Source organism: Ursus maritimus, unplaced genomic scaffold (genome assembly GCF_017311325.1).
Source record: "Ursus maritimus isolate PB19 unplaced genomic scaffold, ASM1731132v1 scaffold_20, whole genome shotgun sequence".
NCBI lineage: Eukaryota > Metazoa > Chordata > Mammalia > Carnivora > Ursidae > Ursus > Ursus maritimus.
Genome location: NW_024424453.1, coordinates 20,271,717 through 20,286,734, shown reverse-complemented (window position 1 = coordinate 20,286,734; position 15,018 = coordinate 20,271,717). Strand labels below are relative to the sequence as shown.

General features: G+C 47.0%; 1 protein-coding gene across 1 annotated transcript in view; it reads right to left on the bottom strand.

The window, feature by feature from the left end:
* Positions 1 to 5,479: 5,479 nt before the first annotated feature.
* The window catches only part of SLC9A9 (solute carrier family 9 member A9), a 550,759-nt gene continuing 541,220 nt past the window's right edge, over positions 5,480 to 15,018 (bottom strand). The window contains exon 17 of the mRNA XM_008707677.2: positions 5,480 to 5,622. Coding sequence (XP_008705899.2) covers positions 5,615 to 5,622 — 8 coding nt within the window. The 3' untranslated portion in view covers positions 5,480 to 5,614. The remainder of the gene's footprint in view (positions 5,623 to 15,018) is intronic.

The window sequence follows — 15,018 nt, the reverse complement described above, 5'->3', positions numbered from 1 at the left end:
ACAGAGGGAGAGGGAGAAGCAGACTCCTTGCAGAGTGGGGAGACCAACAAGGGGCTTGATCCCAGGACCCTGAGATCATGACCTGAGTCAAAAGCAGACACTTAAGTGGCTGATCCACCCAGGAGCGCCCTACACTTCTTCTTCTTTGGTTAACCCAACGTCATGGTTGTGAGGAATGCAGAGAAGGAGGGACTGGGAATGAATCGTTCCTGAGAAACATCTCTGTGCTAGTCGGATGCTTCACATGCCACCTCAGTCCTGACACAGATCGTATGTATATTAGCATCGCTATTTTCCAGATCAGAAAATACTATCAACAGTAAGAATAGCTACTATTGACTGAGTGCTATGTTCTAATGTTGACTCTAATTCTACTTTATCCATTATAATCATAATAACCCGCAAGGTGGAGGTTACAATCTATATTTTATGGATGATGAAACCAAATTTCAGAAAGGTTAAGTTCACCATCACACAGCTAAAAAGAGGATAACTGTGCATTCAGACAGACCCAATCTGAAAGCAATTTGAGGGGCACCTGGGTGGCTCAGTCGGTTAAGTGTCTGCCTGCAGCTCGGGTCATGATCCCAGGGTCCTGGCATCGAGTCCCGCATCGGGCTCCTTGCTCAGTGGGGAGCCTGCTTCTCCCTCTCCTGCCTGCCGCTCCCCCTGCTTGTGCCTGCTTGTGCACTCTCTCTCTCTCTGTCAAATAAATAAATAAAATCTTTTTTAAAAAATGAAAGCAGCTTGATATGAAACAGATCTACACTAATAGGCTTGTGATGGGTCTGGTCAGGTAGATACTTTGGGCTAGGGAGGGCCTTTCAGCATTCCTGATACTGAAAGGGGGGAACAGTTCAATGGGAATAAACCATGTACGGTGCTGCCCACCTCAGGTCCTGGCACGGTGACCATCAGCTTTAGTTGGGACGTCTGGTCAGGTTCCTTGCTTAACAAGATCTAAAGGAGTTCTTTACCCAGAACTTTAGAAAGACAAGAAGGAATAATTAAGGACAAAATGTGGAACACTGTTCTGATCCAGCCTATATATTGTAAAATAAACCCACACATATCATAAACATCCTGGATGCTCCTTATATCTGAGCATCTGGTGTTAATTACTAGTTGGTAAAATGCAGAGCTGGCTGGGATTAGGGGGTGCTTGCCAGGGCCTATTAGCATTCTCTCCTTATGTTGTGTGAGTCCTGGGAGTTCTGTTGCTCTGTGCTAATGTCCTGTGGTGATTCGTGTCCCGCATTGATCCATGCCAGCCCACTTGAGACGTGTACTCTTCTTTCTGAATTAGAGTCGATATCCAGGTTACAGAGCGTTCTCTTAGAATGCAACCACTCGGAGCTCGGTCTTACAGGTTTATCAACTGCATTTCCGTCATGCCAGGTAGTCCTGTTCCAATTGTTAAATTAATTGAACAAAGAGGCCATTAGACTGAGGTGGCTCTAATGCCACGGCTGCTTATGTAGCAAACCAAAAACTAAGCCTGTAAATGCCTCAAGGTTATAAAATCGAAATGCTAAGGACAACCAATCACAACAGCCAGCTCGACTTCCAGCTGTAGCCAATCAAACACGTTCTTGCTTTCATACCTTCTCATTAGGAGTCCTTCCCTTAGCACCTGTCTGCAGAGCGCTCTTCACCACCTCTGCGTTGGAGGTGCCGCATTACAATCAATTTTTGCTCCAATAAAGTTAAAAATTTTAATCTGCCTCAGTGTATCTTTTAGCAGCACCCACGGCTCTCTGCTTGTGGTGCCTGGAAGTGACTCCGTGTTCTGGTCCCTGGAGCCTGCAAATCTGTTAGCCCACATGGAGAAAGGTGCTTTGCAGATGTGATTAAGTTCAGGATTTTGAAATGGGGAGATGATCCGGATTATCCAGGTGGACCCAACGTGATTACAAGGTCCTCATAAGAGGGGGGACCAGGAGGCGCCGGCGGCTCAGCGTCCGTGGAAGGAAATGCGACCTCGACGCCAGAGGCTGGAGCGGAGCAGGGAGGCGGTCCCGAGCCGCGAGGCCCCACTTCCAGAGGCAGAAAGAGGCAAACCGCCAGTATGAGCCTCCAGGAGGAACCTGTTCTACTGACACCTTGACTTCCGGCCCATGGGCTTGGTCTGAATCCCTGACCTCTAGCACCGTGGGATAACACGTTCGTGCTGTTTTAAGCGACTCAGTGTGTGGTAATTCGGTACAGCAGCGTATGCTCCGGACCAAAACTGGGATGTTGGGATTTTTTTTTTTTTTTTCCCTCCAGCAAATGCCTCCTGCAAATACCTGCCACACAGTATTTTAGTGACGTGCCTGTGAAGGTGTACTGGTGACTTCCCCTGCTCCGTCTGCATGGGTTTCATGGGCTCCTCTGGCTTTAAGAGGGAAAAAGAATAACTTCTGATTTGTGTGCATCCTCAAAAACGTTCCCCCTCGCTGGGAAGGCCTTTATTCTCACCTCACTTCCTGTGTCGCACTAGCAGTTGGTCCCCCCACCACAGTAGCTGCCAGTCAAAACTGACCACTTGCTCTGTCACTGGGTTTTACTGTATAGAAGGTTCTGGTCAGTTGACTAATAGAAGGTTAACCATTTAATTCACACTTAAAAGTTGCAATTTGGAGATCGCCACGGACGGCCAGCTTGCACTGGGTTACTGAGGGCTTCGAGGACCATGACTTCATCCTAGTACTTGGCCTCAGCTGGACAGGAGAATGACTTGACTTGGGATAGGACTTGGATAGGACTTGGATGTTATCGGAGCCAATTAAACTCAGAAGAAACTGGTGATCAAGCTTTCTTTTAGTCATCCATACTGGGCATAGTTAATGCCAGTGGTATTTATTCTTGCCGTTTGGGTGCCATTTAGAAGGGAACTGTTGTTATCAGAAGCTTGCTTAGCAACTGTGAAGTCAACACAAAGGGAAGTGTTAATATATAAGTTTAGAGGTTATTCAGGACAGCTGTTTTCAAAAGAAGGCATTAAAAAAATGTTTGGTGAAGTCTAATATGTGAGAATATCAAGGAGAGCTGTTCTGGGTGCATCGGGGTGGGGTTCCCACTGAAGGTCCTGGGGGAGCTGCTGTGGCTCCGTCGGGGCCGGGGCCGGGTGCTCATCCCTGTGCCGCGTCAGAATACACCTTGTAGATGCCAGCCCTGGTGTCTCTTCCATCCAGACTGACAGGCTGGACAAACACTCCGTGATGGGGGTTTCTGAGCTTCCCCTCTGTGTGCGCCAGGCCAGCCGAACCCCTTTGTGTTCCAGAGTCTGTTCTTCAACTGGGTACAATACAATTGATTAGGATTTATTTTTCTAAATTACAATTACAGTTCAGTTTTGTTTCTTTGAAATAACACCCTGGTTCCCTTGATTAGAGTTTTGAATGTTCCCAATCTCTTCAGTCACACATTTACAATCTTTTGGCTTATTTCTACAGATGGCTGAATTCATGCAATATGTATGGGCTTTACAGGTGGTGCCTCAGAGGGCAAATTTATTCCTGAGTATTTGCTGAGTACTACGGTCACTCCCATGACTTAGCCACATGTGTGGTGATGGTCCCACTATGAGTGGAGCTGCCTACTCTCCCCATGGGAAGCCCAGCCAGCAGCATGGCAAGGGTGCCTGTGAGGGGAGCAGAGAACATGTTTTCTTCTTTCCCCCCAAATTTCTGAGTGGGGAGGGGATCGTTAAGTGTTGACTTTGGATTAGAACTGCCAAAAGTGTATAAACTCAACTTCAAAACTTGAGAACCTCAAGTCATGGTTCTCTTTGTTCTACCACAATGCAAAACCCCCATGTTTTCCACCAATCTAGAACAGAAAAACAACTTGAACGCTCAGGTACAACTCACCTGATAATGACACTTCAGTCCCAGCATCTCTAGCTTCCGTGAGACTGTGCTCACTCAGCTTTGCTTGGTTAGGACCCATAGTTTTTACTTCTTCCAATCAATTGCTATTTCAGTTGCGGTTGGTTGTGACTTCTTTGTTGTAATCGTGTTTTATTAACATTGGCATGAAAACAATAGTCCCCCCCCCCCCCCCCCCCCCCCTTCCGGTCTCCCTCTCTGCTCCTACTTCTCTCTCATCACCACCAGCTCTGCCCTCACCTGGCTCAGAATTTCTGTGAAAGTTTGAAGAGAAAGAACGACGACACCAGTGCATCCCCATCACATGCTCCCCGCCCCCTACACGCCTACACTTCTGTCACGTGCCAGCCATATGGTTCAATCTCTTGTCCTGTCTCCTGGGGGCATGGATATTTGTTCAGAGACCCCCGGGTCCCACCCTGTCTCCACAGATGACTTTCTCGTGTTACGCGGCTGTGCTGTGTGTCTTCATCACTTGAACTTGACCCACTAATGCTGCTCTCCAGGGGTTCCACACAGTGTGGGAGATGCATCACTGAGCTAATTATACACAACGCAGAAAAGTTTCCTTTTCAGAGCAGGAACCCTTTAGAGGTTAAAGCCACCATAAGTGCTTGTGAAATGCTGATGCCTGGAGAGAAAGAGCTAATAATTGCCCCGGTGGTTCCAGGCCACCCAAGAAAGGCAAGTCTAGGGGGTGTAGGGGGGAGAAGCGGTCACTGTAACAAGTGTGATGGCTGGAGGTCGTCTTAATTGAGCTGCTAAATGGAGTTGTGTGTATTTTTTCCTTTTTAATGTGGATGGGTCACCGTTTTTATGGCTGTACTTGTGTCATCTTTCTTGTAACTGGCTTGGCTTATTGGCACAGCTGGGTGTTGTGGACTGAAAATTATTAGGAGTAATATTTTTCCCTTCAAATGGCAAGCCTCCCCTACCTCTTCCTAGGCTATCTGTCAGACGCGCGCAGTATAACCTGACTTGTGGTCGGTGAGTGCCTGAGTCGGATTGGCTTGCAGCTTCTTGGCAAGTGTTTCTCAAAACGTTAGCAAATAAGGATACAAGCAGGCATTTGATACACCCACGGACCACCATTTTCACAGAAAAAAAGATGCAAGACAAATTTTAAAAAGTAAAATGAAAACCGTGTTGAGAATGAGAAACAACAGTTTTCTGCCAACGAATCCGTGTTTGTATACAGACCCTCTAATCTGTCCGTCCAGGGGTGGACAGTCTGAGCCGCAGTCGAATTTCCCCATCTTGTCTATTGCTTCTTAGTTTGTATTTCTCCTAAATTGGGAAATCGAATTTGTAATATGTCTTCAGTAATGGAGGGACATGTGGGGTGTCTCTGTCAGATAGTTCTGGGTCTCTGACTAGAACAGAAACCCCAAATTACAAGGTGTTTTCTCAGCATTGTCTTGCCGCCCCTCAGGCGCTCTGTCAACGAGCAGCTCCCACCGTGGAAATAGGAATGTTTCAACACGAAGATGAGAGTGAGGGGAGACCTTATTTATTTCTTGGTGTATTTGTAAGTCTGCATATACTTGTGTAGCATTTAGATACGGCTTTTTAAATGTGGCAATGTATTTCCCTCTCTCAGGAGAGAAGAAAATCATTTCTGGAAAACAGCAGTTACCAGGGTGCGTTGTCTGCATCACCGGTGGTTTCTCAAGACTTTCGATGTCTGATTTCCAATATTCAAAGTACGGTAGTCCAGCCCGGAAGTGATGGGTTCAGGCCGTTCAAGTCGCTGAATGAAAGACAGTGATCCGTAACGTGAGCAACAGTTAAATGATCAATTATAGAAATGCTCTCTCCTGGCTTCCAGAGTCATGAAGTCAAAAACATTCACCATTTTGACAAAAGCCCCGAGCCCCCTTCCCCTTGACGGTCAGAGTACTTGGGTGAGTGAAAGCACCAAAGAGTCCCTGTCCCTTCTTTACAAGGGACGCTGAAAAACTCTATACTTGGTGGCAACAATTTGATCGGATATGCAATTTCTTAATGTTAAATCAAGATCATGGCTTAAAATGTCATCTATATGCTGACAGTTCTCACGAAAAGAAAATTGCAGGTCTGGCCTGCTGGTCTCAGAGGAGGCTGCGGGGTGCAGAGCGCTAGTCCCCCCGTGGGACTGAAACTACCCCAGGGGTACCCAGCCTGGATTAGCAGACCCCGAACGCCTCCCAGACACACGAGCTGAACAAATGCTTATTGCTTGTGGTGCTGAGATTTTGTAGTTGTTCATTATGCAGCAATAGCTGCCAAAAATACCTTCTTTCTAGCGTTACCTCCCTAGAATCTGTTCTCAGCAGAAGGTGGAGTGATGCTTTCGGAAGCCAGACTTTGTCAGTTCTTTGTTGCCCCTGCAATTGATTCTCATTCCACCAGGAGAAAACCAAAAATCTTTATAAGAACTTACATGACCTCCTCCCCCTACTCATTTCCTCTCTCATCTCATCTTCTACAGCTCTCCTCCTTGCCAGCTCTGCTCTAGCCTCGCTCGTTTCCTTGCTGTCCTTGAACACTCCAGATAAGACAGAACTTTCTTCCCAGGAAATCTCCATAGTTTGCACCCTCACCTTTGTCCAGTCTCTGCTCGAATGCCACCTTCTCACAGAGGCCTACTCTGATCATCCTATTTGAAGTTCCAGCCTCCACACTACTCCTCGCCATATGTTCCCACTTCCCTTACCCAGTTCTCTTTTCCTCTCCTATAGTGTATCACTTCATAATGTGTATACATTCATTGTTAAAGTCTGGCTTTCTCTGCTACAATGTAAGCTTTACGAAGGCGGGAAATATTTGTTGTCCTTCTATCCTAAGTACCCGGAATAGTGCCTGATATATTGTAGGTACTCATTAAATATTGGTTGGATAAAGGTCAAGATGTACATTCGTGACCACGGAGATTCTCTCTGAATAATGCAGTGTGTGGATGGACATTTTTATTTGTCCAACAAACGGTTGGCTACCTAACAGTATTTTGTCAGTGTGATCCTTCTTTTTTTTTTTTTTTTTTAAGATTTTATTAATTTATTTGACAGAGAGAGAGAGTACAAGCGGGGGGAGCAGCAGGCAGAGGGAGAGGGAGAAGCAGGCTCCCACTGAGCAGACAGCCTGATGTGGGGCTCAATCCCAGGACCCTGAGCCGAAGGCAGATGCTTAACCGACTGAGCCACCCAGGCACCCCTGTCAGCAAGATCCTAACACACCCTTTCTAGTCTACCTGATGAGGCATAAACCAATCATTGTCAAAATGGAAAGTTTTTCCTGTAGCAAGTTGTTTCAGGAACAAAGAAAATGGAAAGTTTTAGGGCGTTTTTATTTCACTTATTTATCTCACATAAGCCGAGAGCTGGTTTATACTCTCTTCATTGGTGGTATTGTCCAACTGAAAAATGAAAATACCAACTAGCAAACACACGTGACCACAAAGACTTTTCTCCTCGAAAACTGTGTGCTAAAGTGTACTCTTGTTTTCCCTGTGAGCACATTTATAATGAAACAGGTGTAACCTTTGACGAAACTATGGCCTGACCCATCTGGCTGTTAGGCACACAACTTTGAATGATGTGTCCGTGGCTTATGACTCTTCTTCCACTTTGGGCCAAATCTGTCCATGTTGTACTAAATGTATTATTTTGTACTCATTCTAGACAAATTCAAGGGTTTTATTACAGAAAAGAAGAGCTCTTTGAGCTCTGAAGATGAAGGGAAGGCCTTATACCACCTCTGACAAGTTCTGTACCAGATGATGTCCTGCGAGGGGGGTGAGGTGATCGTTGCTGAGTTTCAGATCCTCTCGCTCTGGGTCATCCACGTGGACTCACCCACCCGGCCAGCCACGGGAGCCACAGCCCACGTTCCCACTGGAGTCTTGTTGGCTACCTAGGTGTCCGTGTACCATTTTGAATCATAGTATTTACATTACTGTGTCTGTCTCTGCTCGAACGCTCCAGTGAACTACTTTTCAATCACTAATCCATTTTTATGAATCGTGAGGACAGGATACTAACAACCAAAAATGCAATTTGACTAATGTAAAGATTGATGCCCAAAGAAGGAGAAAATATGTTAATCAAGATGAGCTGCCTCCTGTGGACTGAAGAGTAGCTAACTGGAGTTGCTGGGGCAAACTGACCAATGCTACCCTTGGAAGTCATGGACAGACTCAACAGTGGAAGGATTTTTGTGAAAATCACAGTTCATATTACATTTAAAACGAGTGGCCTGGCTGTGAACCAAATGGTTCTGTCACTTTATTTCTAAAACCACCAGTCTGCCTGCAGACCCCTTGACAGATAGTTAAAGACCACCTGTTAACCAAACCCCAAGCCTGAGAAACACCGCTCTGGCCTCAGCTACTCCAGCTGTGGTCCAGGGACCAGCGGGCCAACATAGCCGGACAGCCGTCTGGAAACACAGACCCTGCCCCAGACCTTCGGAATCAGAATCTGTGTTTTTATTAATAAGGTCCTCCCGGCATTCAAATGCACATTCAAGTCGGAGAAGCTCTTCCAGACCCCTTTTCTACGATGGGCATCAGGAGGGTGTACTCAACTCTTCTTAATGAAGAAGAGCGGCATCGCGGGCTTTCCGGGTGTCAGTCTACACCCACGGAACTGCCCGGTGGGGAGGAGTAGAGCACGCCACTCCCCACGGTGCCACTCCGGCGGCGGGGATCCAGGGGAGCGAAGACGCCGGGCTCAGCCCACTCAGGAAGAGCTTTTTACCTCCTCCTCAACTGCCTGAAAGAATTTTCGTAGCCTCCCTCCCCCGGAGCTATCGCCCGAGATAGCTTTTAACATCACAATGACTGATGTGCATAACACAGAAAAGTTCACCAACCTTGGCTCTTCCCATCTTTCTGTGACTCGTCTTCCTCCCCTTTGAAGCCCCAGATCCCTACCCCCCTCTCCTGAGCTCAGGATGGTCTCTCAGCCTCAATTACCTGATTCCGGGGACTCTCGTATTTTTATGGGGCTCCTGTATGTACAGAATTTGTTTTCCTCTTGTTAATAGGTCTTATGTCAATTTAATAATTTGATCAGCCACGAGAGCCCCTGACCGACCCCCAAATCATCTCTTCATTTCTGGCGGGCACAGCCCTGTGGGGTGAGGCTGGGGGGCGGGGGTGGCTCTTGGTCAAGGTTTCATCAGGAAAAGGAGGCACTTGGAGCCCCATAGTCAAGGTTGACGGAGCCAAGGTTGGGCCAAATTCTGATGCGGTTCTCATCTTGGGTCCAGTGTTATGAAAAGGAGCAATTGGAAGTGATTTGGCAGATAATGTCGCGTGGTCACGGGGGCCTGAAGGGAGCAGCTATTTTTTCCTCTTTTGTTCAGGCAGCAGCTGTGGCTCCCTATAAATGATATCCCAAATGTGCTGTATGCCAGGGATTCAGAACTTGATGATTCACAGGTTTTGTGAGTTGGTGCTTTTCTAGCCGGACAGTGGTCTCAGCGATGCACGTGGTTATGGCCGGAGGGTGGAGAGCTTGCGTCCTCAGCACCTCTCAGTTCGTTTTAGCCAGCGAGCTCCTTATTGCTCCAGCAAATGTGGTGTCGCTGGACAGGCCCTAAGCCCCCCGCTGTCACAGCCTGCTCTGCTCGTTCTTCTTTTTCCTTAGATGGCTGTCCTCCCACATTTCCTGTATTTGCTGCCCATCCCGACCACCAGCTCCTCTAGGAAGACTTCGTGGACTTTCTGCACCGGGATCATGTCTCTCCTTCCTAGAAAGTCCTTGTAATCTAGTGGTTCCCAATCTTGGCTGCACATAGAATCATCTGGGGAGCTTTGAGAGCTCTTGTTGTTCAGGCCAGAGCCCAAGGAAGTCAGAATTCTGGGGGGTTGAGACCCAGGCGTCAGGAGACTGCACGCTCTCCAGGTGAGACCAGTGCTGAGGCAAGGGAGAAGCGCTCCCGCATTCTTTTCCCGTCAAGGTCCCTCTTACACGTCACTCTGCTATGGGTCACGCAAGAGACCACTGTTTTCACTGTATCCCTGTGCCCAGACTGCAAGCTCCCAGAAATCAGGGGCAGAGCTTGCTTACCTCTGTATCCCTCGATAACATCTTGTGTGTAGCTCAGGGAACTCGCACAGGGGTTCCCCTACCGGCCACGCACCCCGCTGTGGGGCCCTTGGGTGACCGCCAACCCTGATCAGAGGGGTGGGATTACTGTGGCTCTCCTTGCTCCCATCACTTCCATTTCTGGATTCAGGGATTGGAGGTGGGGGAAGTCAGATATATATATGCTGAGATACGCCATAAGCTCTGGTATTCCAGGGCTTTTATCCATGAAGCAAAGAACTGTATTCTTCGAGAAGAAAGTGTGCTTGAGGGTAGAGAGGACTACAGACTTCTTTTTGTCTGTTTAGGAATTCTTTGTCTGAGTTCTCTTTGCTGCATGACAATCACTGCGAAATCTGGTGGCTTAAAACCACAGTAAACATTTACTCCCATAGTTTCTGTGGATCAGGAATCTGCGAGGGGCTTCCCTGGGTCGTTCTGACTTAGGCTTTCTCATGACGCTGCAGTCAAGTTGTCAACTAGGACTGTGGTCATAGGAAGCCTGCAACGAGGTGAAGGATTCACCTCCAAGGTGGCTCATTCAGGTGACTAACAAGTGGGCGCTGCTTGTTGGCGGGAGGCTTCGATTCTCTGCCGCGGGACCGCTTGAGTGTCTCTACAACATGGCAACTTATTTCCCTTCCGAGCGATCCAAGACAGCAAGGTATACGGGGACACGTCTTCATAATCATGTGCCGTTATCTCCACAGTATCCTGTTGGCTACACAGGTCAACGTGGGAGGGAACCACAGAAAGGACGTGCATTTTCTTTACTGGAGGAACTCTCACCGAAACGAGCCGGCTCGCTCCTCTATCGGGTGGGCGCGTGATGTAGGCCGGCCAGCTCGACAGCTGTGTCCCTTGGGTGAATATTATTGGTGTAAAGGTGGGCATGGGATGGACACAAACGAAGCCAACCACCGTCATTCCTAGGATTTTGCTAGAGCAATTGAGAGAAAATGTCTTCTTGGTTTGGGGATTCTTGGCTGTAGGAATAATGGAAGTCCAGGGCTGCTGGTGGACAGCTTTGTAACTGTTGGGGGGGCCTGGGGAGAACAAGGTAAAAACGGAGAAGAGCAGAGTGTGTGTGTGTGTGTGTGTGTGTGTGTGTGTGGTGGGGGAGGAGGCAGAGAGGGAGAGAGACAGAGGGAGAGAGGAAGCATTGATGCGGGAGAGTGAGATTCTTGTCAAAGGATGAATCTCGTGGACAAAGGAGAGTGAATAAAGCGATTGAAGTTTATTAAGCAAGGATACAGAAAAGGTTCTCAGGAGTGAGAGGGTCCCGACAGAGTTGCCTCTGAGGGCTTTTAGGGATGGTCTTTTATAGAAAGCTAACCAGGGAACTTAAATCTTCTTAACATCTCTATTGATATCCCCTCTGAGTAAGGACTAGTGATAACATCTTCAATGGCTTATTTCCTTTTTAGGGTCCCGTAACTCTTGGTTGGTCCCAAGTAGCTGTTACAAGACCTCACCTCTGACACCCAGGACAGGATGGTCTGGTTTGTTCCCTTATCTCTGGTTTCCTTTCATCTCCCACATTTTGAATTTTGTGAGCCTGATCCCATAGGCCCAACCGTCCCTTACTCAGTGTCTCCACGGCCTGGTTTGTGCCCTTATAATCAGCTGTGTCAAAGCCAACTTCAACTCCTGGAGTCTAAGGTACACAAGTGAAGACTTCCTTCTTCAGCTACTTTGATCTAGAGTTTTGCCTCTTGGTACCAAATCAGTCCTGACTAATCCAGGGCCTGGAAGTCCAGGGCCTCCCAGCTCGCTTTGGTTCACACTTCTCTCTGTGTGGTCCTTCTCCGGTCTCTCCATTGCAAACCCCTAGGGGGCTGAGTGTATCTGTGTAGTTTCCTGTCCCCAGGGCTGGGCATCAGGGGTTCCTAGTGCGTACTGCTAATTCTGCCTGCAGTCTGGTATAGGGGAAATAATCACTATCTTTGGAGCTGGACAGCTCTGGGTTCAAAACTCCCTTCTGCCATTAATCAACTGTGTGATCTTAGGCCAAGGGCTTAACATCTCTGTCTCCCAGTTCCATGCACAGAAAGCAGGACTGGAAATGTGATGTTCCCGGGGCTGTCATGAGGATGAAATGAGATATCACAGACAGAAAAGCGAGGCGCATATCAAAGGGTCATTTTTTTCCTTTTTCTTTGCCAGGTACATTAGAGTTCTACCTAGCCAGGATTTAATTCACTTCAGTTCTGTTAAATTAGCATATCCTGAATGCCTGCATCTGCAAGATGAGGAGTGGACAATGGGGTTTCAGGGAGGTAATTTTGCTTAACTGAGAGCTGGAGAGTTTCCTGGGAAGACTGCATTGCCTTAGGCCACGTTCGGAAGTAGAGGGCATTTGAAGCTGATCTCTCGCACTAAATCCCTGCTGAGGCACTCGGCTCCCATTGACCAGTTACAGGGGTGGGGAGCCTGCAGGAGGATGGTGTCCTGCAGAGAAGCTGACCCCTGTAGGGCAGTTCAGATGGTCCTTTCCCCTCCTTTCCCTCAGGCTGGCTCTCCTCCTCCCCACTCCTGGCTAAAACTAATCAATCCGTGTGATGAGGTGAGCCAAGATGTCTCTAGCTTGATGTGCTTCCTGGACTCTACCATTGGTCATCTGTTCCATCTTTATTTATCCCATTAATGATGCTGACCTCAGCAATTCCTAACCTTGATTATCAGCAGTACATTGTAAGGGTTTAATAAATGTCAAACTGAATGAATGACAGGCTGATGGACAATATTTGGGAGATATATGGAACCTTCCACTGGTAAGCTGCTCACTCCTTGCAACCTCCGCTACACCTAGCCTAACAGTGCCCCGCTCTGAGTAACAAACACCTGAAAAGCTTCTTCGCTGATCTCACAAGTACTTTGAGATTTTCCTTCAGGGCCATTCTCTGAACAGTAGTTATCCTTGAACTGGGCTACAGATGGAGAAGGGTAGGAGTAAATCAGAATATATAGCATGCTGTGTGTGTTTTAGGAACAAATCCCTGAAGCGCTCCTTCCAAAACCATTTGAATTCAGCAAATAATCTCTTTGCTTAATTTTGTGTGAGCATTCCTCTTATAAACTTTGTCCTTCTGTTCCAGTCTAGAGGGAGATAGGGAGGAGATGAGGGAAGAAAAATCTCAGCCTAGGACAAGCCTTCAGAATGGGCAGTCTGGAACCCTCTGGTATGCGCTGAAACTACAATACTAAGGCAGAATTTCTCCTTCTTCCCAGAAGCCTCAGTTCTGCTCTTAAGGCCTTTCTACCGATTCAATCAGGCGGGCCCAGATTATGTAGTATCATCCCTTTTACTTGAAGTCAACCAATTATGGATGTTAATTACACCTACAAAATATACATTCATAGCAACACCTAGATTAGTGCTTGATTGAATAACTGGGGATTATATCCTAGCCTAGTTGACAAGTGGACTTGGCCATCAGAGCTGAGGAAAGCTAGGATGGTTAGTTGTGTAAGGCGACAAGCACAGTAACAGCAGAAATCATCCTTTTCCTGTATCTAACCCTTGTCCCACGGGAGTGCCAGATCTCCATGTAAGCGATTCTCCAAGTCTTGTTTCCCAGGTGCATACTCTGTCCATCCACTGGATTTAGCACTCCCCAGTTCTCTGTGCTGTTCCCTCTTTCTTTTTCTTGTCAGTGGTCCTCCCCCAGGGTTTGAATGAAAATCATCTATGGTGACTTTGAAGATAAATATGCGTACCCTTGCAAAGATTCTGGCATGATCCTTTTATGGGGAGGGTGTACCAGAATTTCTTTTCACCAGTTAGAGAAAGGGGAGGAAGTTCATGTGGTATTTGAAAAATTCTTTGGTGAAGCTGTGATGCACATCTCATCCCTCCAAATATACATCTCCAGGCTAGACCTTATCCTTAAGCTTCAGATCCATGTAAATAACATCTGGACATATCCATGCAGTTCTCCATGAGAACCCCAGGCTCAATGTGTCCGGAGCTGAATTTGTTGGCTTTTCCCCAAATCTGTTCCTCTTCCCAACACCCTCGATGAATGGAACCATCAATCTGCTATCATTTAAGCCTTAAGCTTGGGGTCATCCTGGGCTCCTCCAGCTTCCTCACTTTCCATAGCCCATCAGTTGTTAACTCTGTAGATTCTAGCTCTGAAATTTATCCCATCCTCCCTGATTCTGTCTTATTTAAGTTTCTCATCATCTCTCTCCTGGGCTATTGAAATAGCATCCCAACTGGGCTATTCATACCCCCTCTAGCTGACTTGTACTCCGTCCCCACAATCCATGTAATTGTCTTTCCTTTTTAAAATATTTCAATAGCTCCCCATTCTCACAAGATCGTGGCTCAGACACCTTAGTTTGATCTCCACTTCCAGAATGATCTCTTATTCTTCCATTTTACTACTCTCAAAGACAAACAACCTATAAGGGAGCCATGTGGGATAACTTATAGTTCCTCTAATGTGCCAGGTTGCTTCACAGACCTTTGTCTCTGCCCATGCTGTTCCCTTCAAATGGAATGCTCTTCCCGTGTTCTAGTCATCAGTCTCACCTCCTCCCCACAGACCAGCTCCAATCATATCTGCTTGGTCAAACCCTCTCATCTTTCAAGATCTCATGTGTAACTTTTTCCTTAAAGCCTTTCTTGACTATGTCTTGCTCCCCCTCCCCCATCTTGAAGCCAGGGCCACTCTCAGAACTGACCATACATGAATATGGTATCATTATAAAAATCAAAAATAATGTGGATAAACCAAATTCAGCCCTTGTAATCTCACTCCCCTCTTAGTTATCAGTCTGTGGTAGATCATTCCAGACTATTTTTTCCATCAACAACTTATCTTGGAAATGTTTCCATGTGAGTGCATACATATGGACCCATTCCACACAGAGTGCAGTTGTGCAGAGAATTTCCTAGTATGAGAGTATTGTGGTTAACTCTTCTGCTATCGACGGATATCTTCCTCCCCAATATTGACAGTAACAGTGCCACAATGAGTACCATTTTATATGCTTCCTTATGCATAGATGCCAAGTACTTCTTTTCTATAGAGATGCCTAAGAGTAGAAGTCTGGATAGAAGGTAT